The 27,619-nt window shown below is 48.0% G+C and overlaps 1 protein-coding gene across 2 annotated transcripts in view; it reads right to left on the bottom strand.

The window, feature by feature from the left end:
* ERLIN2 (ER lipid raft associated 2) overlaps nt 1-27,619 on the bottom strand; it is a 71,024-nt gene that overhangs the window by 42,572 nt on the left and 833 nt on the right. For both annotated transcript variants that reach the window (XM_063925451.1, XM_063925452.1), the window contains exons 2-4: nt 18,673-18,787; nt 15,452-15,533; nt 8,244-8,290 (exon numbers count right to left, since the gene is read on the bottom strand). In XM_063925451.1, the coding sequence (XP_063781521.1) occupies nt 8,244-8,290; nt 15,452-15,533; nt 18,673-18,779 (236 nt within the window). In that variant the 5' untranslated portion in view covers nt 18,780-18,787. The remainder of the gene's footprint in view (nt 1-8,243; nt 8,291-15,451; nt 15,534-18,672; nt 18,788-27,619) is intronic.

Raw genomic sequence — 27,619 nt, 5'->3', positions numbered from 1 at the left:
ACATACAACAGATACTACACAAAAAACAAAACACAAATACACATTACTGGGTTACATAACTATCATGACACTGACCATTCAGTTAAAAATGATCTAATTCAACACATGCATTTTATTCTTTCATCAGATATCCTTCATGGCAGATGGGTACCTATATGAAAGAATGGGTGGTCTTCTGTATGCCGACTGACGGGATCCCGGCGCACAGTATACCGGTGCCGGGATCCCGACAGCCGGCATACCGACACTTATTTTCCCTCGTGGGGGTCCACGACCCCCCTGGAGGGAGAATAAAATAGTGTGGCGCGCCATCGTGCCCGTAGCGTGGCGAGCCCGCAAGGGGCTCATTTGCGCTCGCCACACTGTCGGTAAGCCGGCGGTCGGGCTCCCGGCGCCGGTATGCTGGTCGCCGGGAGCCCGACCGCCGGCATATCGTAGTGAACCCTGAAAGAATATATTCTACAAAGAGTATTAGGAGTTTCTCCTTAGTTGGGAGCAAAGTAAGGAGTGACTTTGCTCTTGGACAAACCATGTTACACTGCAAGGGGTGTAAAGGAGTTTACTTTTTTGCATGTAGGGCAAATGCTGGCTGCTTTTGCATGTAGCCCACATATACTGGGCAGCTTTGTATTTACACTGAAATCTAGAATTGAGCTAGGGCACACCCTTCGCTCCTAACTGTGCATCAGTCATCTAATGGACACACAATATGCTACTGCCACTGAACTTCGTGCACAGTATAGCAAAATCTGTCTACATTATGTTTTGTGCACTAATAAGCAAGAAAAAGGGATATTATGGCAAGCCTATCCTAATGTATGCTGTCAAGCTATCGGCTTGATTATGTACTGTTAGTATACTGTAATCCATGAGTTCTGCGAGAACTGGGGTCAAAAGAGCCTTTGCTATTAATCCGGGGCACCTATGAGGTGCCACAGGTTCTGTGGCTGATTAATACCAGGGGAATGCAGTTTGAATGCAGCCAGCCACAGAACCTGTATAATTCATAGATGTCCCGGATTAAAGGGATAATATTATGGCAAGCCTAACGGTTCTGTCTCATAGGTTTCTTCTGGTGATCCTACTATGATGTATAAATGAAGGAGGCCTAGGAGACAGCATAGTACATAAAGAACTCTTATTGCTCTGTCCCAGTGGGACTGGGTCATGGAATATGCCAATACGGTATTACATGTTTAGGTAAAATCATTCTTTTGACAAAAAATGTAAACTTGGTATGTGTGCAGGTGATTATCTCACACAAATCGTTCATATTAAACAGAAGTGCCATAATATATAAACAAAGGAAGCCAGTACCAAATCCTGGGGTTACATAAATGGTGCAGGATTGCCTTCCCTAATATAAAGCATATATAAGAACAATGTGAACCTCATTCTGAGTAGCATCTTGATACCTACCAGTTACAGATGCAGGTACGGCAGTAATACCACAGGAGGTATGGCTGCTACACACCCGCTACAGGTACAGCTACGGCAGTAATACCACAGGAGGTATGGCTGTTACACACCCGTTACAGGTGCAGGTACGGCAGTAATACCACAGGAGGTATGGCTGTTACACACCCGCTACAGGTACAGCTACGGCAGTAATACCACAGGAGGTATGGCTGCTACACACCCGCTACAGGTACAGCTACGGCAGTAATACCACAGGAGGTATGGCTGCTACACACCTGTTACAGGTGCAGGTACAGCAGTAATACCACAGGAGGTATGGCTGTTACACACCTGTTACAGGTGCAGGTATGGGCAGTAATACCACAGAAGGTATGGCTGTTACACACCCGCTACAGGTACAGCTACGGCAGTAATACCACAGGAGGTATGGCTGTTACACACCTGTTACAGGTGCAGGTATGGGCAGTAATACCACAGAAGGTAAGGCTATTACACACCCATTACAGGTGCAGGTATGGCCAGTAATACCACAGGACTTGTGACTGTTACAGACCCAGCTACAGGCAAAGGTACGGCAGTAATACTACAGGAGGTTTAGTTTCATTACGAGTACAGAAGATACACAACTCATACACATTACAGTAAGTGGCAAAAAAGGGGAGATACCAAAGTCAATTGAAATGCAAACGGAATAAATGTACAATTTTCCTACAATTTTTAAAGACTCCCTCTTCCCAGACTGAGGGGCAGTCATCAAGCTTTAAAAACGAGTGTTCAGTACACGGTAACCCTGTTATTACATCACAGTCGCAACAGTTTTACAATATTTGCATAATAGGGTGTGCCTTAAATGCATTTGGCAAATCAGATGCAGCCAGCGTCTTCAAATAAGACGTCCTGCAAAATCCTGTGAAGAGCAACAGAGCTCACTCTGGGGCAGATGTATTAACCTGGAGAAGGCATAAGGAAGTGATAAACCAGTGATAAATGCAAGGTGATAACGCACCAGCCAATCAGCTACAATATGTAAATTAACAGTTAGGAGCTGACTGGCTGCTGCATTTATCACTGGTTTATCACTTCCTTATGCAGTCTCCAGGCTTAATACATCTGCCCCACTGCCTGCTATGTGCAGCCAACATAAAGTGTATATGCTTGATACACAAACGTGTACAGTAGGAGAACTAAAGGACAACTAATCTGGACCATTTACATTTTTCAAATGAAACTAAAACATGGATGTTCAGTTTCATCTAGACTTTCATTTGTGGTCTATTGAAAACTGAACCACCATATCATATACTTAGACAATGCACTGTATTGTATAGGACAAAAAGCCCAAACAAAGCATACTCTGTCAGTTATCTCTCTTCAAATTCCCTGTCAAAAAAGCGACCATTCGCGAGAGAAGGACAGGACATTTCCGTACACTTCTGTGGGACTCTGAGCCCCCATCCACACTCTGTACTAATCACAGAGTGATGAAGTATCGAAAGAAACGCTCAGCAAGCGTCAATACAAGAATATGGCACCTCGCTGATGTAATCAGGGTCACTCCTGTGATAGAATGGCTGCATCCTTATTCTATTTGCCAGAGAGAGAAGGAACTGGGGATTCACTTTCTCCTACCCTTTTAAATTCCAATATAGTGCCAAGTCATAATCCATAATTTAGCTATATAGTACATGAACTTTTATGCATATCAATCTATAAATGGGTGTTCGAAATACTGGTTTTCAGGAAGATTTGTTTTCTACAATAGTCATGTACATAGGAGGCAGCTCAGTGTGTGCCGGGGAACCTCCAGTACTTGCTGCTGCCACTATCAGTGTCTATGTATCACGTGTCTTAGGGGTCTATTTACTAAGCCTTGGCTGGAGATAAAGTACCAGCCAATCACCTACTGTCATTTTTCAAACCCAGCTCGTGACATGGTAGTTAGGAGCTGATTGGCTGGTACTTTATCTCCAAGGCTTAATAAAAAGACCCTTATGGTAGCCATACACCAGGACGATATCTTTCCAACCAGCCAACTAGTTGGCTGGTTGGAAAGATAATCTGGCAGTGTGTGGGAGCAAACGATTATCAGCCGTTTGCTCCCACACGCTAAAAACGGTCAGAAACGGTCTGACCAACTAGTTGGGAAAATCAAACCTGTTTGATTTTCCCAACCAATCGTTCAGGTGTAGGGGAAACTTTCCCCCCAACTGAACGATAAGTAGGCGGACACTGGCTGCTAGTGTCCGCCTACTTTTGTCTCGGGCTGCAGAGGACCCTCTCTGACCAGTCCCCCTCCGGCCACCTCACCGCCCCAGCCGCAGTGACCAGCCACCGCACAGCACCGTCCATCTCTCCCCCCCCCCCCCGGCCGCCAGCCTCCCTCAGCCAGCGCACCGGCTCCCCCGCACCGCTAATTCATCCCCCCCCCCCGGCCGCCAGCCTCCCTCAGCCACCGCTAATTCACCCCCCCCGGCCGCCAGCCTCCCTCAGCCACCGCTAATTCACCCCCCCCCCCCCCCGGCCGCCAGCCTCCCTCAGCCACCGCTAATTAACACCCCCCCCCCCCGGCCGCTAGCCTCCCTTAGCCCCCGCACCGCTAATTCACACCCCCCCCGGCTGCCAGCCTCCCTCATTCACCCCCCCCCCCCGGCTGCCAGCCTCCCTCAGCCACCGCTAATTTCCCCCCCCCCCGGCCGCCAGCCAGCCTCCCTTAGCCCCCGCACCGCTAATTCACCTCCCCCCCGGCCGCCAGCCTCCCTTAGCCCCCGCACCGCTAATTCACCCCCCCCCCCCCCGCCGCCGCCAGCCTCCCTCAGCCACCGCTAATTCACCCCCCCCGGCCGCCAGCGCACCGCTAATTCACCCCCCCCCCCCCCGGCCGCCAGCCTCCCTCAGCCACCGCTAATTCACCCCCCCCCCCCCCGGCCGCCAGCCTCCCTCAGCCACCGCTAATTCACCCCCCCCCGGCCGCCAGCCTCCCTTAGCCCCCGCACCGCTAATTCACCTCCCCCCGGCCGCCAGCCTCCCTTAGCCCCCGCACCGCTAATTCACCCACCCCCCGCCGCCAGCCTCCCTCAGCCACCGCTAATTCACCCCCCCCCCCCCCCCCCGGCCGCCAGCCTCCCTCAGCCACCGCTAATTCACCCCCCCCCCCCGGCCGACAGCCTCCCTCAGCCAGCGCACCGCTAATTCACCCCCCCCCCCCCCCCCGGCCGACAGCCTCCCTCAGCCAGCGCACCGCTAATTCACCCCCCCCGGCCGACAGCCTCCCTCAGCCAGCGCACCGCTAATTCACCCCCCCCCCCCCGGCCGACAGCCTCCCTCAGCCACCGCTAATTCACCCCCCCCCCCCCGGCCGACAGCCTCCCTCAGACAGCGCACCGCTAATTCACCCCCCCCCCCCCCCGGCCGCCAGCCTCCCTCAGCCACCGCTAATTCACCCCCCCCCCGGCTGCCAGCCTCCCTCAGCCACCGCTAATTCACCCCCCCCCCCGGCCGCCAGCCTCCCTCAGCCACCGCTAATTCATCCCCCCCCCGGCCGACAGCCTCCCTCAGACAGCGCACCGCTAATTCACCCCCCCCGGCCGCCAGCCTCCCTCAGCCACCGCTAATTCACCCCCCCCCCCCGGCCGCCAGCCTCCCTCAGCCACCGCTAATTCACCCCCCCCCCCCGGCCGCCAGCCTCCCTTGGCCAGCGCACCGGCTCCCCCGCACCGCTAATTCACCCCCCCCCCCCGGCCGCCAGCCTCCCTCAGCCACCGCTAATTCACCCCCCCCCCTGGCCGCCAGCCTCCCTCAGCCACCGCTAATTCACCCCCCCCCCCCGGACGCCAGCCTCCCTCGGCCACCGCTAATTCACCCCCCCCCCCGGCCGCCAGCCTCCCTTAGCCCCCGCACCGCTAATTCACCTCCCCCCCGGCCGCCAGCCTCCCTTAGCCCCCGCACTGCTAATTCACCCCCGCCGCCAGCCTCCCTCAGCCACCGCTAATTCACCCCCCCCCCGGCCGCCAGCCTCCCTCAGCCACCGCTATTTCATCCCCCCCAACCGGCCGATAGCCTCCCTCAGCCAGCGCACCGGCTCCCCCGCACCGCTAATTCCCCCCCCACCCCCCCTTAGCCCCCGCACCGCTAATTCACCCCCCCCCCCCCCCCCCCCCCCCGGCCGCCAGCCTCCCTCAGCCACCGCTAATTCACCCCCGGCCACCAGCCTCCCTCAGCACACCGCTAATTCACCCCCCACCCCCGCACGACAACAGACTGACAGACACAGACACACACACACACACACACACACATATATACACACTGACACACACATATATATATACACACACTGACACACATAAGTACACTGATATACACACACACATATATATATATATATATATATACATATACACACACACACACTGACACATATGTACACTGATACACACTTATATACAGTGTGATAGACACACATATATACACTGTGATAGACACACATATATACACTGTGATAGACACGTACTGTATAGACACTGTGACACACTCATACACTGTGAGATACACACACATACTGACATATACATATATACACACTGTCACACACACTGAGACACACCTATATACACTGTCACACACATATATAACTGATACACACATGTAAACTGTGATACACACACATATACACTTTGATACACATGTATGTACACTGTGACACACACATATACACTGGTATACACACATACTGTCACACTCACATACACTGACACACACACACACACACACACATATTCAATGGTGGGAACTGTCCGGTCAGCGGTGAGGTCACCCGCGGTCAGCGGCTGACCGCGGGTAACCCCACCGCTGACCGGAAAGTTCCCACCATTGAAACTAATGGAGGGAGCTGTGCGATGCGCTTCTGTCACTTCAGACGCGCACAGAGCCAATCAGGTGAGTGCCACGGAGTGGCGCTTCCTGATTGGCTGTAGAGACACTTCTGTGACAGCTGTCACGGGGGTGTCTCTGCATTCGTGGAAAGGGGTCCCATGTGTAAACATGGGACCCCTTTCAGTCCGTTTGGTTCGGGTGTTCGGTTTGTTGTTTTGCCAAGTACGTGGATTATAATCTGGACCCTGGATCAGGTGAGTATAATTATCTTTTATTTTCAGGTACCCGTGGATTCTACTTGGAGAAGAGGACCGCCTGCTTCGTGTCAACATAGGTAAGTATGTGTGTGTCGACATGTGTGAAATAAAGTTTTACTGTCACGGTGTGTGTCTCCTGTTTTTATTTGGGTATTTTTTTTCCTTTAGAACTACAGGTACCAGCGGGCCCGTTTTTATCCCGCATGCTGGTACTTGTGGTTCTCCAAGTACCAGCTTGCGGGGGAGGCTTGCTGGGACTTGTAGTACTACTGGAAAAAACAATATTCTTTCAATTTTCTCAAGGCTATCAGCCCCCCATCCGCAGCCTTTGGATGGGGGGGACAGCCTCGGGCTTCACCCCTGGCCCTTGGATGGCTGGGGGGGGGGGACCCCTTGATTGAAGGGGTCCCCACTCCCCCAGGGTACCCCGGCCAGGGGTGACTAGTTGGATATTTAATGCCACGGCCGCAGGGCACTGTATAAAAGTGACCCCCGGCTGTGGCATTATCTGTCCAGCTAGTGGAGCCCGATGCTGGTGTAAAAAATACGGGGGACCCCTACTCTTTTTGTCCCCCCGTATTTTTTGCACCAGCACCAGGCGCAGAGCCCGGTGCTGGTTTTAAAAATACGGGGGATCCCCTGTCCGTTTTTCCCCCGGATTTTTAGAACCAGGACCAGCTCAAAGAGCCCGAGTCTGGTTATGCTTTGGAGGGGGGACCCCACGCAATTTTTTGGTTTTTTTTCCCCCCATTCCATTAAAAAAAAATAAAAAAAAATAATAATCTTTTAAAAAATATATAAATAATACTTGTGCCTCCAAAAAAGACAAACCAAGTACCTAATCCCTTCTAATATAAATAGATATGCTATTACCAAAAAAAAAAAAACACCAAAAAAAACCATGTTTTTAAATTTTTTTATTAGATTCCGCCAGCAAACTGTGGCGGATTGAAAATGACCGAAACCGAAACGTTAAGCTGTCAGAACAGGGTCACGTATGTTCTTGATTTTTGAAAAGTCCTAGAGTGCCGCCTATCGTTTGTGATATGTTTGCTTTTTGAAGCTCAGGAGGGCACCAGGCAAGCTGTACATTTTACTACATTGGGAGTGCCGAATATCTACATCTGGTGTATATATATATATATATATATATATATATATATATATATATATTTGCCTTGGCAGCCCAACCATGCTGGTATCCATAATTCAGTATAAAAATTTGTAAATCTAATAAATGTATGGTGGTGAAAGAAAAGCCCAGTTTCACTGAAAAAAAGACACTTCTGCATGTTTTGAAATGAAAAAACAAAACAAAACTGAAGAACTGTAGGCAGGCACTGTCCGCCTACTTCGGTGACATCACAAGTTGGACAGAAGTTGGAAGGTTGGTTGGTCTGATGAAAAGTTGGTTAGATGTGTGGAGCACTGGTAAAAAGTTGGTGAGATGTGTGGGGCACTGTTTTAGTTGAACAGACAAGTTGGATGGTTGGAAGTTTGGAGTGTTGGAGAAAAGTTGGTCTGATGTATGGCTAGCTTTAGTCACATGGGAGGAAGATTAACGCAAACATCCCCAATCATTTAATACTGCCTCCGATGCACAGGTACCTCATCTTTGCAGCACTAAAGAACACAACACAAGGACAAATGTACAGAGGCTATAGCTAGTCAGTGACAGATTCAAGGAAACCTTACCTTGTACCACACGGAACATTCTTCACCTCGTCGGTCTGTAATGTGCTCTGAAGGACAGATGGATCATTGTTGTAACTCAGTGTTTACTTTAGCAATTGTAACCAACGTTAACACCATTATCAATAAGCTGTTATCACAATGTGAAATAAATCACACTGGCCATACTGTATATAAGGTTATAAAGCAGAACAGAGTTTTGGCAGTGCTTTTAACACTGCACAGTTATAGTCTATTTGTAACTTTTAACAGTTGATGACCCAGAATAGCTTGCATGTCTTGTCACCTTAAAACAGAGTACAGATAGCAAGGGTTAACATTTTATTAGCACTTTATTTGAAAAACTTGGGCATAGCTACTTAAAACAAACATCCATGCAGTTATGCTGGATACCATGCTGTATTATACATAGATAATAGGACTTTGGTTACCTACTGGGGTCCACATTAGTACCATGGGGGTATAGACGGGTTCATTAGGAGCCATTGGCACTTTAAGAGTCTGAGAGTGTGGGCTGGCTCCTCCCTCTATGCCCCTCCTACCAGACTCAGCCTAGAAACTGTGCCCGAGAAGACGGACATCTTCGAGAGAAGGATTTTACACAGATAGTGGCGAGATTCACACCAGCTCACACATACAAGGCACATCAAGCAACCAGCTTGAAACGCAGCAACTGCTGAAACATTACTTACCAAGTAACAACACAGTACCTAACCAACAAGGCTGTACTGAACTAAGTAACAAAAGAAGGAAAACAAAGCACTGGGCGGGCGCCCAGCATCCTCTACGGACTACGAGAAAAGGATTTACCGGTAGGTAACCAAAATCCTATTTTCTCTTACGTCCTAGAGGATGCTGGGGTCCACATTAGTACCATGTGGATGTACCAAAGCTCCCAGAACGGGAGGGAGAGCGCGGAGGCTCCTGCAGAACTAATAGACCAAACTTGAGGTCATCAGAGGCCAAAGTATCGAACTTGTAGAACTTTGCAAACGTGTTCGACCCAGACCAAGATGCTGCTCTGCAAAGTTGTAATGCCGAGACTCCCCGGGCAGCTGCCCAGGAAGAACCCACCTTACGAGTAGAGTGGGCCTTAACAGATGTACGACATGGCAATCCTGCCGTAGAATACGCATGCTGGATAGTGAACCTGATCCAGTGAGAGAGTCCTATTTTCTGTGATGAGAAGTCCACTTCACATAAATTCTCAATGCCCTCAGAACATTCAAGGACTTTGAAGAAATTGAGGAGTCAGTAGCCACTGGCACCACAAAAGGTTGAGTGATATGAAATGCCGACACAACCTTTGGAAGGAACTGCCGACGCGTCCGGAGCTCAGCTCTACCTTCATGGAAGATCAAGTAAGGGCTTTTACAGGACAAAGCCCCAAACTCCGACACACGTCTGGCAGAAGCTAAGGCCAACAAAGTGACAGCCTTTCACGTGAGAAACTTGAGCTCAACCTTCTGTAGAGGCTCAAACCAGTCCGATTGGAGGAACTGCAACACCACGTTAAGATCCCATGGCACCGTAGGCGGTATAAAGGGAGGTTGGATGTGCAGTACTCCCTTCAAAAAAGTCCGAACCTCAGGGAGGGCAGCCAATTGTTTCTGGAAGAAAAATGGATAGGGCCGAAATCTGGACCTTAACAGATCCCAAACGTAGGCCCATATCCACACCTGCTTGCAGGAAGATGAGAAAACGTCCCAGTTGAAACTCCACCGTAGGAAACCTTTTGGACTCACACCAAGAGACATACATTTTCCAAATACAATGGTAATGTTTAGACGTTACTCCTTTCCTAGCCTGTATCAGGGTAGGAATAACCTTGTTCGGAATGCCCTTCCGGGCTAGTATCTTGCGTTCAACCTCCCTGCCGTCAAACGCAGCTGCGGTAAGTCTTGATAGGCGAATGGCCCCTGCTGCAGCAGGTCCTCCTGAAGAGGGAGAGGCCTCGGACCCTCTCGCAGTAGATCCGCGTACCAAGTCCTTCTTGGCCAGTTTGGAGCAATGAGGATTGCTTGAACTTTTGTTCTCCTTATGAGTTTTAGCACTCTTGGGATGAGTGGGAGCGGTGGAAACACGTACACTGACTGGAATATCCATGGAGTCACTAGGGCGTTCACCACCACTGCTTGCGGGTCCCTCGACCTGGAACAATATCGCCGAAGCTTCTTGTCGAGACGAGAGGCCATCATGTCAATTTTGGGTATTCCCCAAAGATCTGTTATTTTCGAGAACACCTCCGGATGGAAACCCCACTCTCCTGGATGGAGATCTACTGGTGTCTACTGAGGAAGTCCGCTTCCCAGTTGTCTACTCCGGGAATGAAGATCGCTGACAGCACCAGCACGCGGTTTTCTGCCCAGAGGATGATTCCTGTCACCTCTGACATGGCAGCTCTGCTATTCGTTCCGCCCTGTCGGTTTATGTAAGCCACTGTCGTTACGTTGTCCGACTGCACTTGGATGGCCCGATTTCTGAGAAGAGGGGCCACCAGAAGAAGACCGTTGTAGACTGCTCTTAGTTCCAGAATGTTTATCGGCAGGCCGGCTTCTGGATCGGACCACCATCATTGGAAGGTCTCCCCTTGAGCGACAGCGCCCCATCCCCGGAGGCTAGCATCTGTGGTTAGAAGGATCCAGTCCCGAATCCCAAATCTGCGGCCTTCCAGAAGGTGAGGTAACTGCAGCCACCAGAGGAGTGAAATCCTGGCCCTTGGCGACATACGTCTTCTCTGGTGCCTGTGTAGATGTGATCCTGACCACATGTCCAGGAGAACTAGTTGGAAGGACCGAGCATGAAACCTCCCTTACTGTAGAGCCTCGTGGGAGGCCACCGACTTTCCCAGAAGGCGAATGCACTGATGTACCGACACCAGGGCCGGCTTCAGGACAACTCGGACCATTGATTGTATTATCAATGCTTTTTCCTTCTAGAAGAGAAAAAAACCCTCTACACTGCTGTGTCGATGATCATTCCCAGAAAAGACAACTTCCTGGTTGGTTCCAAATGTGATTTTGGAAAATTCAGAATCTACCCATGTACTCTGAGCAGATTGGTCATGAGGGCAATGGATTGCAACAGCTTCTCCTTGGACGACGCCTTTAACAGCAGAACATCCAGATATGGAATCATGTTCATCCCCTGTCTACGGAGGAGAAACATCATCTCCGCCAATACCTTGGTGAAAACCCTTGATGCTGTGGTGAGGCCGATATGAGGCGGCCAAATCTGAATGTGGAGGTATGCATGCTTGATATCCAGGGAAACCAGGAATTCCCCCTTTTTCAGACCTGACAACACCGCCCTTAGAGACTCCATTTGAATTTGAACTCCATCAGAGAGGAGTTTAGTGATTTTAAATTCAGAATGGGTCTAACCGAACCATCCGGTACAAAAACCTGTGCCTCCACCAACTTCTGGACGGCTTCCTGTAGGATAGCCCTGTCTGCCAGCAAAGCTGGCAAACCTGATTTGAAAAATCGGTGAAGCGGGAGATTTTGAAATTCCAGCCTGTACTCCTGGGATACAATATCTTGCACCCAGGGATCCAGGCCAGACGACACCCAGACGTGGCTGAAACGCCTGAGAGTTGCTCCCACCGGCCCCACCTCCGGGCCGTGCAGTCCACCGTCAATCGGAGGACTTTGGTGTACCTAAAACAGGTTTCTGTTCCTGGGAAACCGCAGCAGCAGGTTTCTTGGACTTGGGCCGACCTTTTGACGGCCTGGCCTCTCTGGGCTTGGCAGTCCGACAGGGCTGTGATGTAGTTGAAGAAAAGGGTTTCTTCGTAGCAGGAACAGCTGAGGGCAGAAAAGGTGACTTACCCCTTGTAGTCTTGGAAATCCACGCATCTAACGCTTCCCCAAACAGAGCCTCACCTGTGTAGGGTAGGGTCTCCACACTTTTCCAGGATTCCACGTCGGCAGACCACTGGCACAGCCACAGTCCTCGACGAGCCGAGACAGACATGGAAGAAATCCCCGCAGTTATGGAACCCAGGTCCTTCATGGATTCAGTCAGAAAACCTGCCGAATCCTGAATGTTACGTAAAAACAATTTAACATAATTTTTATCCATTATATCCAAATCCTCCAGTAACGTGCCTGACCACTTTACTATAGACTTGGCAATGCATGTACTGGCAATAGTGGGACGTGACATTGTCCCATAAGCCGTGCACATTGAACTGAGCGTATTAACAATTTTACGATCATCCGGCTCCCACACCGGGCAGGTTTCCCACTCTGTCCTATCCTCCACAGGGAAAGGAAAAGCCACCTGGATCCTCTTAGGGATCCTGAATGTTTTTGCAAGATTTACCCATGCTTTTTCAAATATAGCATTTAATTCTTTTGACGCAGGGAAGGTTAGCGAGGTTTTCTTATCAGTAAAGTAAGCCTCCTCAACCTGCTCAGGTGTTATATCAGAAATATTCAACACATCTCTAATGCCCTCTATCATCAACTGCACCTTATTTGTGAGAGATGCTGCCCCCCCAGCACATCCCCATCACCGTCTGCAGTGCCTGAATCAGTAGCCGTGCTGTCTTGCCTAATCTGTGCAAGAACACGTGTTTGGGAATATACAGTGAGGGCCCTGAGGCGACAGAACTGGGCCAGACTGCCATAGAATTCTGTAAAGCCTGAGGTGCAAATTCAGTCTGTGCAGCCCTAGTAGAAATCTGAGAAAACACAAATCTGATAAGAGGAAAAACATTCCAGCTCCCTTGCTGGTATCTGTGCTAAATCAGTGCTATCCTGATTACATGGAATGGGATCATCCTGAGATGACATATCCTCTGCAGCATATGACACTGTGTCCCTGGACATAACTGAAGGAGACCACAGACACTCCACACACACACACTCCACACACACACACACACACACACACACACACAGGGGAGGGCAGACAGTTTCACCCCCAAGAATGGCAAGAAAGAGACCGAGATTGGAGCCAACCCACACACAGCGCTTTTGATATACAGGGAGACCCCCTATCAGCGCTGACTGTGCACCTTAATAGGTTACACAGTCGTTTTGCAGCCCCCCCTTCTACATCCCCCTGGTACCGTGGAAAATAGCTGGAGTTGCTGTGGAGAAACTTGCTTTTCCTGATCAGCGCTGTGCAGGCAGGATATGGCGCTGAACGCTGCTGGGTCTGCTCTGAGAAGCTCCGCCCCCATAATGGCGCTGTCTTCCCGCTCTTCATAGGATTATACTGGCCTGAGGATTTTATGCTGTCTGAGATTCTTGGACCCCGACAGGCTGTGTGACCAGTGTAGGGTGCAGGCGCTGGCTCAGGGCGCCCCTCACAGTGCCGCACTATGTACCATTGAGCCTCCGGAGCGCAGGTAAGACTGCGCTCCTACCCTGATGCCGGCATCTTCACACTGGCCCCCCGCTTACTAGTGTGGTTGGTGTCTCACTCGCCACCGATCTTCAGTTCTGTATGGGGGTGGCAGCATGCTGCTGGGGTGAGCGATCCCCTGTGGCGGGGAGCGATATATCCCCTCAGGAGCTCAGTGTCCTGTCAGCGGAGTAAGTGGCTCAGACCCTGCAGGGCGGACACTACTCCCCCCCATCCTTAGTCCCACGAAGCAGGGAGGCTGTTGCCAGCAGCCTCCCTGTAAAATAATAAACTCTAAAAATTAACTTACTAGAAAAGCTCTGTAGAGCTCCACTAGCTGTGACCGGCTCCTCCGGGCACATTTTCTAAACGGAGTCTGGTAGGAGGGGCATAGAGGGAGGAGCCAGCCCACACTCTCAAACTCTTGGACCCGTCTATACCCCCATGGTACTAATGTGGACCCCAGCATCCTCTCGGACGTAAGAGAAAGGGGATGTATCCAACTTTCTTATACTAACACTTAAATGCAACCCCCTGCCTAGCTATGACTAGTTGGCTAGATACACTAGTAAACCTTTCAAAAAGCTAAAAGCTATAGATATTGGGCATTAGAATGCCATGTACATTGGGCAGATGAACCTGTATTGGCATGAGGGGCCAGAACAGATTTTACACTCTAGAGAAACAGTGAGATCATTTTACTAGAGAGTGTATCTAACCGCTGCACAACTAGTAAATGAGCACAATCCATGCAAATTGCGAGAGGAAACGCAGGATGAACATATAAACTCGACATTGGCTGTGCACCAGCCAGAATGAACCCTTTTGAAGTTACCTTGCACCACTGTATCTTCATCGCTTCCTGTCTCTCTCAATAACAGCGCAATCCAATACAAACCTTAATAGAGGGATGGGGTGTATCTATAATGGGCACATGAGCCCTAAACTGCCCACCCTGCACCTAGAACTATGAGTGCATGAGAGTGTGCTCTCTCTTTGGGGGTGGTAATGGGACACAGACCAATCTGTGCCACTGACTGGCCTATGACCCTTTATTACTTTCAATGAGTGCACCAGATACATGATGCCATTGAGTACAGCTAAACAGAGCCTCAAAAGACTTGAACACTGGCCCATAAATTCTTAGATTACTAATTATTCACCACTGCGTCTGCCTGTAATGTGAATTTTGCAGTGCTGCTACCCAATAAGTGTCACCAATACATCCCACTTTCTATATTACCCTTTCCTACACAATCTGTTGATAGAGGCCTAAGTCAAAGATGTATGCAAACACAATGGTTTAGGGGCGGCAACCATTTTACTAAATGCTGGCGTCGCCCCTGTTTTGTAGGTGTGCCAAGACCAGGTACTGTGTCTTCACACACAGATCTCCTGGCCCCGGGGAGCATGGATTTCCCAGCAATACCAAGTAACCTTAAGGTTTCTCAGATGGCTGATGTTCAAGCAGAGTGATATGATGCTGCGTCTTTGGACACAGCAGCAGATCAGAGAAGTCGCCAGGAGCCACAGAATTATATAAGACACCTACTGCGGCAATTGTGCATGTGTGTCAAGCAGCTGTGTCCAAAGACAAACTACAGTCATCTCTGAATCAGGCCCAGAATTGTTTTACCCTTATGAAGCAGACGGTGTTCCAGCATTAATACACACATCTGTGAAATCAAACTGACTAATTCTACTTGTGCTCGGAACACAAGCTACGTATGTTGTTGCACATTGCATGTTGAAAGCCAAAGTATGAATAGCGAACATGATTTTATGTGATAACATGCCATTACATACACAGCAAAGCTTTTTGTGTGCTGTAGAAGATGGGCTACTGCATTACCTACCTGTACGGATTTGAAGGAAGTTATAAATGGGATCATTAAATGGAAACCAGGTCCACTTGTTGAAGTAAGTAGCGCTCCCCCCCTGCAAGAGTAAGATTAGTGCGTTATTGCAGCACGCTATCTGTTCATTGACAGATGCAGATTAAGATAAGAGAGGAAGCAGATGTATGTATAAATAAAGCATGATAATGCCATTTATAACAGCAGCTACTGCTTAACAATCTTTACTTTGTAAATTGTGGGTCGGCACCAGCCAGGAAAATTTTGGGGGGTATATCAGTACATATGTACATCAGTACATTCTTTAGCCCTGTTATTACGACTGTTACAGTGTGTTGACTAATATCCTATGCATTCAGTGATCATTTGGATTTCTTTTAATTGCTATTCATAGAAATCCTGAACATAGTCTTTGATATTTTCACCTCTACTTCATCTTGAACCTTATATGTTAAAAAGGCAATCAAGATCTTTTATTACAAACCATGTTGTTCATCACCATGATCAATATTTTACTTAGGAACTAAATAAGTTTTATATAATCACCCATATTTGATGCGTATATTTTCCTGATCATTTACTAAAGAGTGCTCCCAAAAAAGGTAACTTTGTCTTTTCATTCTTCTCCCTAACTGTAACACCTCAGTTTCAACAACTAATCCTCATTCTGCTACGCCCCATTATAGACTTACTATAAGCAGCAACCGCTCTGCATGACGCAATGGTTACTGTAATGTCTGGTTTACTTAAATACATGGGGCGGGATTCAATTCTTTTCACCCCTTTCCACACTCGTTCTGTTTCTGCCCTCAGGGACGTTGTATCATTATTTCAGCTCGCTACCCCCGAAGTAGCGAGGCACCCAACCCTTTACACAGTAAACCTGGTTACTATGGGCGCAATATGCGCGATAACAGAGATCATTTTAGAAAGGAAATTGGGCATGATATATCATTTGAATCTCACCCATGGTGTCCCAAAAAGGGGACATGAAGTGTTGGGTGCTGTTCTACACGGACAAAACAGATGGCTGATGTGGTGCAACCATTAGAAGAAATGACACTTAGGGCGGTATTCAATTCATTTCACCCCCTTTCACACCCGTTCTGTTTCTGCTGCCGGGCTTGGTATAATCATTTCAGCTCGCTACCCCCAGGGTAGTGAGGGCACCCAACCCTTTACGCAGTTAAACCTGATTACTATGGGTGCGATATGCGTGATAATGGGGATCACTTTAGAAAGGAGATTGGGCGTGATATATCATTTGAATACCGCCCTTAGAGTGGGAGATGTACTAAGCAGTGAAAACAGTGGAGAAGTGAGCCAGTGGAGAAGTTGCCCATGGCAACCAATCAACATTGACGTAACTTTTATAATTTGCATACTATAAAAGTATACAGAGCAGCTGATTGGATGCTATGTGGAACTTCTCCACTGGCTCACTTCCCCACTCTTATCACTGCTTAGCCCCTAAATTGGGCTAACGAAGGTCAAACTCTGACCTGGCTGATGACCTAATTACAGATTATGTTGGGTCACTAGTCACCAAACCTTACTTTCTGTTCACCGGCTGTGACCAACAAAAGACTGTATTTGTGCCATCTTGGCCTACCCTTGTGCAGCCAATTTGGCCATACATTCGGTAGCCTGGCAACCATGTAGAACCATCTACATTGGCACGCGTGCAGGCTATAAAAAAATAAAATAAAAATCCAGTTCTATTTCTAGTATCTGTCATTTCAACAGGAGTCAGATAATCTGTTAATATTGCCGTTCGTTATTCTAGTTGTAGGAAACTATAATTTAGGTTTAGTGGTTAACAAACCAGTTGCTACATCTTTCCAATTCGTTTGCCTGCAAACCTTCTAAAGCTATGAATTATGTTCATTCTTAAGTGAATGTAGGTCAAGTAATTAAGAACATCCAGGATTCACGTATTGTCTTCAATACTTTCAGGCTCTCTGGCGACAATGCTGTTATTTTAGTTTTGTTTGAGAACATGTAAATGAGGGCATATAATTATAGCATTTTATGGAACGTGTTGCATGTCGTGCCAGACAAAAAGTTAGAGCTGAGCCAATATCCTGCCGGATCTAGGCAATAAATCTATTCTCTTCACTGTTCCTGACACCTGGCTGTTAAAGAAGGTTTATTAACCATTTCAAGTCAAAGCAGAGAGTTGGGGAAAATGTATAATTTAAGGTCCATACTCTTCGGCAATGTATGCCGTATCCTTCTGTGTTTCTCGCCAAAATCATTATAGCATCAAGACAAAGTTCTTTAGCTTGTGGGGCGACCCTGGATTTGACACACAACTTCTTTCCATACAATTACTTTGAAATGTACAGAACATAGCGGAACTCAGCCAAAATCAAGGACAATTGAAATAACTAAGCTGGCATAGATGACTAAAAAAAAATTGGTGAAAAGCATAAGGAAGCAAGATAAATTAATGTATTAAGCAGAAATCAAAGGAGGGAATGACACATAACAGCACTTTAAAAGCTATACAGTATGTAGGTGGAAAACCCCTTAATAGAAAATGCAAAGAATTAAAAATGTAAAGGTGCATACACACTAGGCGATACGCTCTGAGTTATCCCTGCCCTGTATCTAGATACTGCCCTGCCCTGTATCTAGATACTCTGTTGGTTCAGAGGGGCAATCCTAGCTAATATCACAGTTGTCTGGTTTGATCTATGGCTGAGATTCCATTAAGCATAGTAATCGATATATAAGCTTTTTGAAGGACTTGCTATACAGTCATGACATTGTCTAAATATGGCATATTGAATTTTGGCATAATCAATATGTGATTATTGCAAATAATCTTTATATACGGAAGCTCGTCTTGAGAAAGATCCTGAATGTAGGATCGAAACGTCGACAACGTTAAGCCTGATCTCGACCCAAATAAAGCAATTATGAAACTGAAGCTGCTGACGATATTCTGATTGGATGAGTGCGCCTCCACTGTGTTGGACTTTATATAAATATTGTGGGTCTACCCAATTAGGGAGATTACCACTAGGAGCACCCCACTGTTGTTTATATTATATATGTGAGTGCAGGATTGTTCGGTCTATATATATATATATATATCTGTCATAAATCTCACAGCAAAGTCAAAGAGTTTCATCACTTTTTCCAAATCAGGATCTATTACATTTGACCAATACCTGATATATAATCATAGATGCCTCATATTTAGTATGCCTTACCTGTAATAGACTCCAATGTGTCCCTCTTCTATTTTGTGTATGGCTGACAGCAGAGAGGCCGCAGTAAAGGCAACCCCAAGGGCAGCCAATGCTCCAATGTGGGACATCCTCAGTACTATGAAACAGACACACAACCAATGAAAGGACTTCTCAGAGAGGGTTAAACTGTATATTGTGGTGTACTGTTTGAGGCACCGCATTCTCTATACTTCCTCTTGTATATTATACTAGCTGCTGTACCCGGTTCCGCTCGGGCGCCCTTTTACCGGCAGCACTGTCATGACCAAGTGAAGATTTTCTCCTAGGCATTGTGATAGGTAAGCAGTGCAGGGGACCCCCTCCCCACGGAGCCCCACCCACAGCCTAAAACCTACCTGGGAAAATTACCTGCACAATGGTGAAGACCACATCACAATCGGTTCAGTGGTTTCGGAGTTTATCGCAACCAGACAAATCATTTATAAGATGTATAGATTTCAACGCCATTATACAATGTATTTTCTCTTGCATGCCAGTAATGCACAAGTGTAACAAAATGATTAAAGACTGGATAGCGCCCACCCCTGCAATTCTGTACTGACCTTTGCACGGATCCGAAACCTGTTTAAGGCAAACCTTTGTATTAGAGAAAGCACTCCTTACAGATATAGTATATACTAGTGGTTCTCAAACCGTGTGCCTAAATACCCCGAGGTGCCCCAGGGCACTTCCGGGGGTGCCTTGGATTGGTGGTCCAGGAATAATTCAAATTATTTATGGACAATGTAATAGGCAAAACCAGTGCTTGTGGCTGCCAATCATAAACTATGTGGACAAACAAGCAAATCTTGTCCCTCACCACACAACTGAACCTAAGGATGGCATACAAACACAATTTATTTTATTTAATATTTCTTTCTAAATTTCTCAGTAAGAAATTTTTGGCCTAGGGGTACCGTAAAAAATATTCTGATTCTCTAGGGCGCCATGATTCAAAAATTTTGGGAACCACTGTCACATATACCGATATCTTCTGGTAGAATACAGATGCAGGTGTTCTCAGATGCAAGAGAGACTTCAGTCAATGCAGAAAATACCACAGGAGTACAAAATCCGTAACAATGCTTTGTAATGTGTTAGCCAGAAGGTAACGGGCAGGAACTACAGTGGCAGGAATTTAAGATCACTTTATTGGATAACAAGAAAATAGTTAAACAGCAAGCCTTCAGGACCCAGAAGATGTATCGACATTAACTAGTAGCGCCACCCGCTGCGTGTAATCAGGCCAGTCAGTCCGTGAGCTAAATAACTGTGTGTGGGAGATGCATAAAGCCTTCTAAAGAGTGGAGAAGTTGCCCACAGCAACCAACCAGCTTCCACTTATAATTTTATAGAATGCTTACTAAAAGCTGGTTGGTTGATACATCATGAAGTTTAGTGTTGGAAATACTGCATCAGCGGTTACATGGCTAACCTTATTTACCTTCCATTGAACTAATCAATTAATGTTCTCCGAATGTTGCTTCCCTTCCTACTGGCTGGTCCTCTCAGGAATAGCCATTGTAAAACTACTTGAAAAGATATCACATGCTATCAAGTTTGGCCAGTTTGAGGATCTCAAACATAGGGGTAAATTTACTAAGGTGGGAGGTTTTTTGTTTTGTTTTTTAGAACTGGTGATGTTGCCCATAGCAACCAATCAGATTTTATCTATTATCTTCTAGAATAAGTTAGATAAATGTTAAGTAGAATCTGATTAGTTGCTATGGGCAACATCACCAGTTCTAAAAAAAAACCTCACACCTTATTAAGTTTACCCTATATTTTATGTCCAGTCAGGATTTTGGCGCACTTTAATTTGAACTCTACTGCTGCTAATTTGTACATGGAAGCTCAACTTTACAGCTAAAAACAAAAAGTTAAAAATAAACTATGACAGTCTGCCTGTTGCATCTTAAATTGCTACATTTTATATTACCTTTTTCTCTTACGTCCCAGAGTATGCTGGGGTCCACATTAGTACCATGGGGTATAGACGGGTCCTTTGGGAGCCATAGGCACTTTAAAAGTTTAATAGTGTGGGCTGGTTTCTCCCTCTATGCCCCTCCTGCAAGACTCCGTTTAGAAAATGTGCTCGGAGGAACCGGTCACAGCTAGGGGAGCTCTTAGGAGTTTTTCTAGTTTTATTATTTTTTGAGTTTAGTTAGGTACAGGCAGGCTGCTGGCAACAGCCTCCCTGCTTCGTGGGACTTAGGAGGGGGAAGAGGGGATGTAGGAACCAATTCTAGTAGTTAATGGTCCTCTATCTCCCCCATGGGTGGATTCTTTAAGGGGAATGATATAACAGATTTCATCTAGTCATCTAGGATGTCACATAAGGAGAAAAACACAGTTTTTGAGGAAGTCTGTAGAGGGGTTACAGCATTCAGCTCCTACTCCCTCCCATAACCCACCTACATACCCTAAGAAACGTACACTTGCCCAAATAATGCAAGTTGACACTGGTACCGACTCTGATACAGGGGACGGTGATGGGGATATGCAGGGGGGGGGGGGGGGGGGGGAGATGCATCCCTTGCTAAGGGGGTGCAGTTGATGATTGAAGCCATTAGGGACGTTTTACATATTACTGAGAGGGTACCTGAGCTGGAAGAGGAATCTTATTTTACAGAAAATAAGAAATACTCTCTCACCTTCCTTTGCTTTAAGGAGTTAAACTCCTTGTTTGAAAAATCCTGGGAAAACCCAGAGAAAGAATTCAAGATCCCTAAAAGAATTCTCATTGCTTTTCCTTTCCCTGAAGACGATATGAAGAAATGGGAAACACCACCTATAGTAGACGCTTCTGTATCCATAGGCGTGCGCAGGGGGAGTTCCTGGTGCGCACAGGCACCCCCTAATGTCTGTCACCCCCTCACACACACCTGCTGCTGCTACAGTATCGGCGATCGCGGAGTGTGCTCATTTCTGTCTTCCCGCCCATTGCGCCCGCCACCCCCTCTGCTCAGTCTGGCTGTCATTCATTTGCATGGTGCAGCATCACTGACGTAATCCTACTCCCAGTTCCTCTGTGGGATGTGTCGTGATGATGTCATGCCGCGTGCATGCCCGCTCATGCTCCCACCCATGCTCTCTCTCTCCTCATCATGTGCCAACGCCACAGAATACAGCGTTCCTCTTGGAGGAGGACAAGTTCAAATTCAATAACAATATATATTTCAAGAGATTAGGATATAATCTATGGTAATAAAATATACAAATTTAACAGATTTTATATATATATATATATATATATATATATATATAATCTGTGCATCAATTCTCTATATTATTTAGTTTGCATTGAGTGCCAGTATGTGGTGGTAGACACGCCTGATAGGTGGTGCTAGACACACCCATTAGGTGGTGTTAGACATGCCCAATAGGCGGTGCTAAACACGCCCTTCTAATCGTGCACCCCCTAATAAAATGTCCTGCACACGCCTATGTCTGTATCTAGGTTGTCTAAAAAGGTAGTTTTACCTGTCCCTGGTTCAAACGCCCTAAAGGAGCCGGCTGACCACAAGATTGAGACTACGCTCAAATCTATATACACTGCTACAGGCGTGGCTTTAAGACCCACTATTGCTTGTGCGTGGATTTCTACAGCCATAGTAAAGTGATCAGGCACATTACTAGAGGAATTAGATACTATGGATAGGTGTGACATTGATTTATATTTGCGTCACATACAGGATTCTGCTGGGTTCATGGTGGAGGCCATGAAAGACCTTGGAATGCTGAATGCAAGGACTACTTCCATGGTGGTATGAGCACGCAGAGGACTCTGGCTACGCCAATGGACTGCGGATGCAGAATCCAAGAAAAGTCTGGAGAACCTACCCTTCACAGGTCAGGCTCTGTTTGGGGACGCATTAGATGCGGGAATTTCCACGGCAACTGCGGGTAAGTCAACCTTTTTACCCTCAGTAGCTCCGCCGACTAGGAAATCTTATCCTACGTCCACACTGCAGTCCTTTCGGACCGTAAAATTTAAAAAATCCAAATCCCCTTCCACCTTTAGGGGTGGTCGGGGAAAATCCAGAAAACCTGCACCAACAGGTCCTCAGTAACAGAAACCAGGTTCTGTCTCCTCTAAATCGTCAGCATGACGGTGGACCTCTCAGCCTGGGAATCGGGCAGGTGGGAGCAATACTAAAAAATTTCAGTCACATCTGGGCATCATCAGGCCTAGACCCCTGGGTGACGGAAATTTTTATCCAGGGCTACAGACTGAAGTTTCAGCAACTCCCACTTCACAGATTCTTCAAATCATGCTTACCAGTTTCGCTGACAGAAAATGCTATCCTACAGGAGGCCATTCAAAAATTGGTCAAAACAGATGTTATTGTCCCAGTTCCACCTACCCTACAATACAGGGGTAATTATTCCAACCTGGTTGTGGTGCCGAAACCGGATGGTTCGGTAAGGCCGATTTTAAACCTAAAATCATTGAACCCCTACTTAAGAGAATTCAAATTCAAGATGGAATCTCTGAGAGCGGGGATATCAGGTATGGAGGAAGGAGAATTGCTAGTATCCCTGGATATCAAGGATGCGTACCTTCACATTCCAATCTGGCCGCCTCACCAGGCTGATCTCAGATTTGCGCTACTAGATTGTCACTATCAGTTCCAAGCGCTGCCGTTTGGCCTCTCCACAGCACCAAGAGTGTTCACCAAGGTCATGGCAGAGATGATGCTAATCCTCCGCAAGCAGGGAGTGAACATAATTCCATATCTGGACGATCTGATAAAAGCATCTTCCAGGGAGAAGTTGTTGCAGAGTATTGCTCTCTCAACTCGACTACTCCAGGATCATGGGTGGATCCTGAACCTGCCGAATTCACATTTGGATCCGACAGGGAGACTGCCCTTCCTGGGGATGATACTCGGCACGGAGGTGCAGAGAGTATTTCTAATGGTGGAGAAAGCGTTGGCGATCCACTCAATGGTACGGGATGTCCTGAAGCCAGTCCGGGTATCGGTTCATCAGTGCATTCGCCTTCTAGGGAAGATGGTAGCCTCCTATGAGGCTCTTCAGATCGGAAGATTCCATGCGAGGTCCTTCCAACTGGATCTCCTAGAGAAGTGGACAGGATCACATCTTCACATGCACCAGCGGATACGCCTGTCGCCGAAAGCCAGAACTTCACTCCTCTGGTGGCTGCAAATTTCTCACCTACTCGAAGGCCGCAGGTCCGGGATACAGAATTGGATCCTTCTAACCACGGATGCAAGTCTCAGAGGTTGGGGAGCAGTCACCCAAGGGGAAACTTTCCAAGGAAAGTGGTCAAGTCTGGAATCCATCCTTCCGATAAACATTCTGGAACTAAGGGCCATATACAACGGCCTTCTACAAGCGGCACATCTTCTGCAAGATCAGGCCATTCAGGTTCAGTCGGACAATGTGACGGCAGTGTCCTACATAAACAGACAGGGCAGAACAAAGAGCAGAGTGGCAATGACTGAGGTAACAAGAATCCTCCTCTGGGCAGAAAAGCACGCGGTGGCCCTATCACGAACCTTTGCAGGAAGGCGGTCACACTGTTGGCATTGGCATCTGCTAGGCATGTGTCAGAATTAGGGGCATTGTCATGCAAGAGCTCCTGTTTGATTTTCCAGAACGCGTCAGCAGTTTCTTCCAAAGGTTGTGTCGGCTTTTCATATCAACCAACCTATTGTGGTGCCAGTGGCTCCTTGGATGTGGTGAGGGCTTTGAAGATTTATGTGAAGAGAACCTCTTGTCACGGGAAGTCGGACACTTTGTTCGTCCTTTATGATCCCAACAAGATTACGTGTCCTGCTTCTAAACAGACGATTTCTCGTTGGATCAGGTTTACTATCCAGCATGCTTATTCTACGGCAGACTTGCAGTGTCCAAAATCTGTTAAGGCCCACTCTACTCGTAAAGTGGGTTCTTCCTGGGCGGCTGCCCGGGGTGTCTCGGCTTTACAGCTTTGCCAAGCAGCTACTTGGTCAGGGTCGAACACGTTTGCTAAGTTCTACAAGTTCGATACTTTGTACTCTGAGGACCTAAAGTTCGGTCAATCAGTTCTGCAGGACCCTCAGCACTCTCCCTCCCGTACTGGGAGCTTTGGTACATCCCCATGGTACTAATGTGGTCCCCAGCATCCTCTAGGACGTAAGAGAGAATAGGATTTTAATTACCTACTGGTAAATCCTTTTCTCGTAGTTCTTAGAGGATGCTGGGCACCCGCCCAGTGCTTCGTATTCCTGCATTGTTACTTGGTTCAGTATTGTTGTTTCAGCCGTTGCTGAATTGTTCCAAGTTGGTTAGCTTGGCTTTCCTTTTTTGTTATGTGTAAGCTGGTGTGAATCTCACCACTATCTGTGTATTTCCTTCTCTCGAAGTATGTCCGTCTCCTCGGGCACAGTTTCTAGACTGAGTCTGGTAGGTGGGGCATAGAGGGAGGAGCCAGCCCACATTATTAAACTCTTAAAGTGCCGGTGGCTCCCAAAAGACCCGTCTATACTCCATGGTACTAATGTGGACCCCAGCATCATCTACGGACTACGAGAAAAGGATTTACCGGTAGGTAATTAAAATCCTATTATTACATTTAACCATGTTTTATTGTAAACTTCAAACGGCTAATGTTATGTTCAAGTTTAAAGTCAGCATGGAAAAAAAACAAAAAACACCAAATGCAGCCATTCAAGATCAAACAACCTCAAACCTGTTCACTTAACCCATGCAAAGTTCGAGACACTGTGGCAAATTCAAGGAAGTGCTGTTAAAAATAAAGTCAGCATTTGTAGTCTGGCCTGCCAGCAAGTCATTGAAGGTGAGGGGCTCAGGGTCAGCTGAGTGGAGATAGAGGAGGAACACATCGGCGACTGGATGAGCAAAGGGACACTGTGTTCGGGATAATAACAGAGGTCAGGGTTTAGAAGTCTAGTGATTGACAGTATCAGTGCAGGGGGGGGAGCGGGGGGTGCTTTGGAGTGGACGTCCAGAGGGTCACGGGGGCAATGCAGCATTGGGGGTACAGTAGACTGAGGGTGCCAGCTAGGGAGGCCAATCCCGGGCCGCTGTTTCAATCCCGGGATTGCAGTAGGGATCAGTGGAGGGCAGTGGAGAAGGGTGTAGGGAGCAGCGCTGGAGGGTTAGTGTAGTGTAGGAAGCTGTAGGGAGCAGCGCTGGAGGGTGGGTGTAGGTAGCGGCGCAGGAGGGAGGCTATAGGGAGCACTGCAGTGAGGGAGGGTGGGTGTAAGTAATACACTTTTAGGCAGGTGGCAGCCATGGACACACACTGAACGCACCGGCGCCCTTTCAAATTGTAGCGCTGGCCGCCAGCCAGTCAGAACGGGCAGTCCGGCAGCCAACCAGGAGCTGCTGCTGCGCCCGCTTCCCTGATTGGGTGGCGGCCGCCGTGTTCAGAGTGTGTCCTCGGCTGCCGCCCGCCTAATAGTAGTAGTATTACTTACACCCACCCTCCCTCACTGCACATGCGCAATCTAATCGCATGAATCCCGGGATTTGCCTCCCTAGTGCCAGCAAAAGTTCAGCACTGGTGCCTTTGTGGACTGAAGGTGACAGTGGCGGTTCAGCACTGGTGGGGGTGATTCAAACCTTATCACTGCTGTGAGGGCGATCAGGCCATAACTGCGCACGCACCGCAATGCGCACACGCATCGGACTACAACGACGGGCACAGGACGGTGCAAAAAATGTAATCGCACGGGCGTTCGCAAGGTGATTTGTGGGTGGTAACTGACCGTTTACTGGGAGTGTCTGGAAAAACGCAGGCATATCCAAGCGTTTTCAGGGTGTCTGCTGTCAGCTCCGCCCCCGATCAGCCTGTTCTCATCGCACTGTAGGAGTAAAGGCCCGTATTCACGGGCAGATGTGGGAGAGATGTGTGCTAAGCGAACCGCTCAGCACACATCTCTCCCCCCGCTCAGCACAGTGCGATGTGTGCTGAGCGTGCGGGGGGGGGGGGCTCATTTCACCCAGCGGGTGCATGCAGGCCAATCTAGCACCAGCGATAGTGATGCGCGGGGCTGCGCATCGCTATCGCTGTGGGGGGTACACACAGAGCGATCATGTTTAAAATCTAAGCAATCTAGTCAGATTGCTTAGATTATCGCTCCGTGAGTACCCCCCTTAAGTCCTGGGCTGCGCAGAGACTGCACACAATGGATTTTTGCACCTCGGAGTACACATGCAATTGCACACTTGCACAGTGAATTTACACTCCCCATGGGGGCGGCGACTATTTCAACGCAGGACAGCAAAATTAGCAGCCCAGCGATCAGGTCTGAATCACCCCCTAGGAGTGAAGAGGACTGATGGTGAGACAGGGTTGTGTCTATGTTCCCTTCGTGATCAGGACCTGGAAGTGACATAATGAGAGGGCAAGAGAGAACTTCCGCCCTTACAGCACCTAAATGTTTTCTCCGTTCGTTTGAGGTTTGTTTGTTTTTCTATGCATTACTGGACCCTCGCGGGCTCGATGTCTCGCTCCGCTCAGGTTACTATTCCAAATAGTTTGTGACATGGACCCAGGGGCTTATGGGAAAGGTCCTCTCCACGAAGGGAAACTAGATACTACCATGGTTACAGTGGCAGCTCAGCACTGGGGGTGGAGTGGACTGAAGGTGACAGGGACGGTTCATCACTGAGCGTGAAGAGGACTGATGGTGACAGGGGCGGTTCAGCACTGGGAGTGAAGAGGACTGATGATGACAGGGGCAGTTCAGCACTGAGAGTGAAGAGGACTGATGGTGACAGGGGTGGTTCAGCACTGGGAGTGAAGAGGACTGATGGTGAAAGGGGCAGTTCAGCACTGGGAGTGTAGTGGACTGGTGCTGCCAGGGGCAGTTCAGCAGTAGGGGTGGAGTGTACTGACCGTGACAGCCTCAGGGGCAACTCAGCACTAGGGGTGGAGTGGACTGAAGGTGTC

The sequence above is a fragment of the Pseudophryne corroboree genome, chromosome 6 (genome assembly GCF_028390025.1).
Source record: "Pseudophryne corroboree isolate aPseCor3 chromosome 6, aPseCor3.hap2, whole genome shotgun sequence".
Classification (NCBI taxonomy): Eukaryota; Metazoa; Chordata; class Amphibia; order Anura; family Myobatrachidae; genus Pseudophryne; species Pseudophryne corroboree.
Note: the sequence above shows the minus strand (reverse complement) of the source record. Positions and strands in the feature narration are given on the sequence as shown.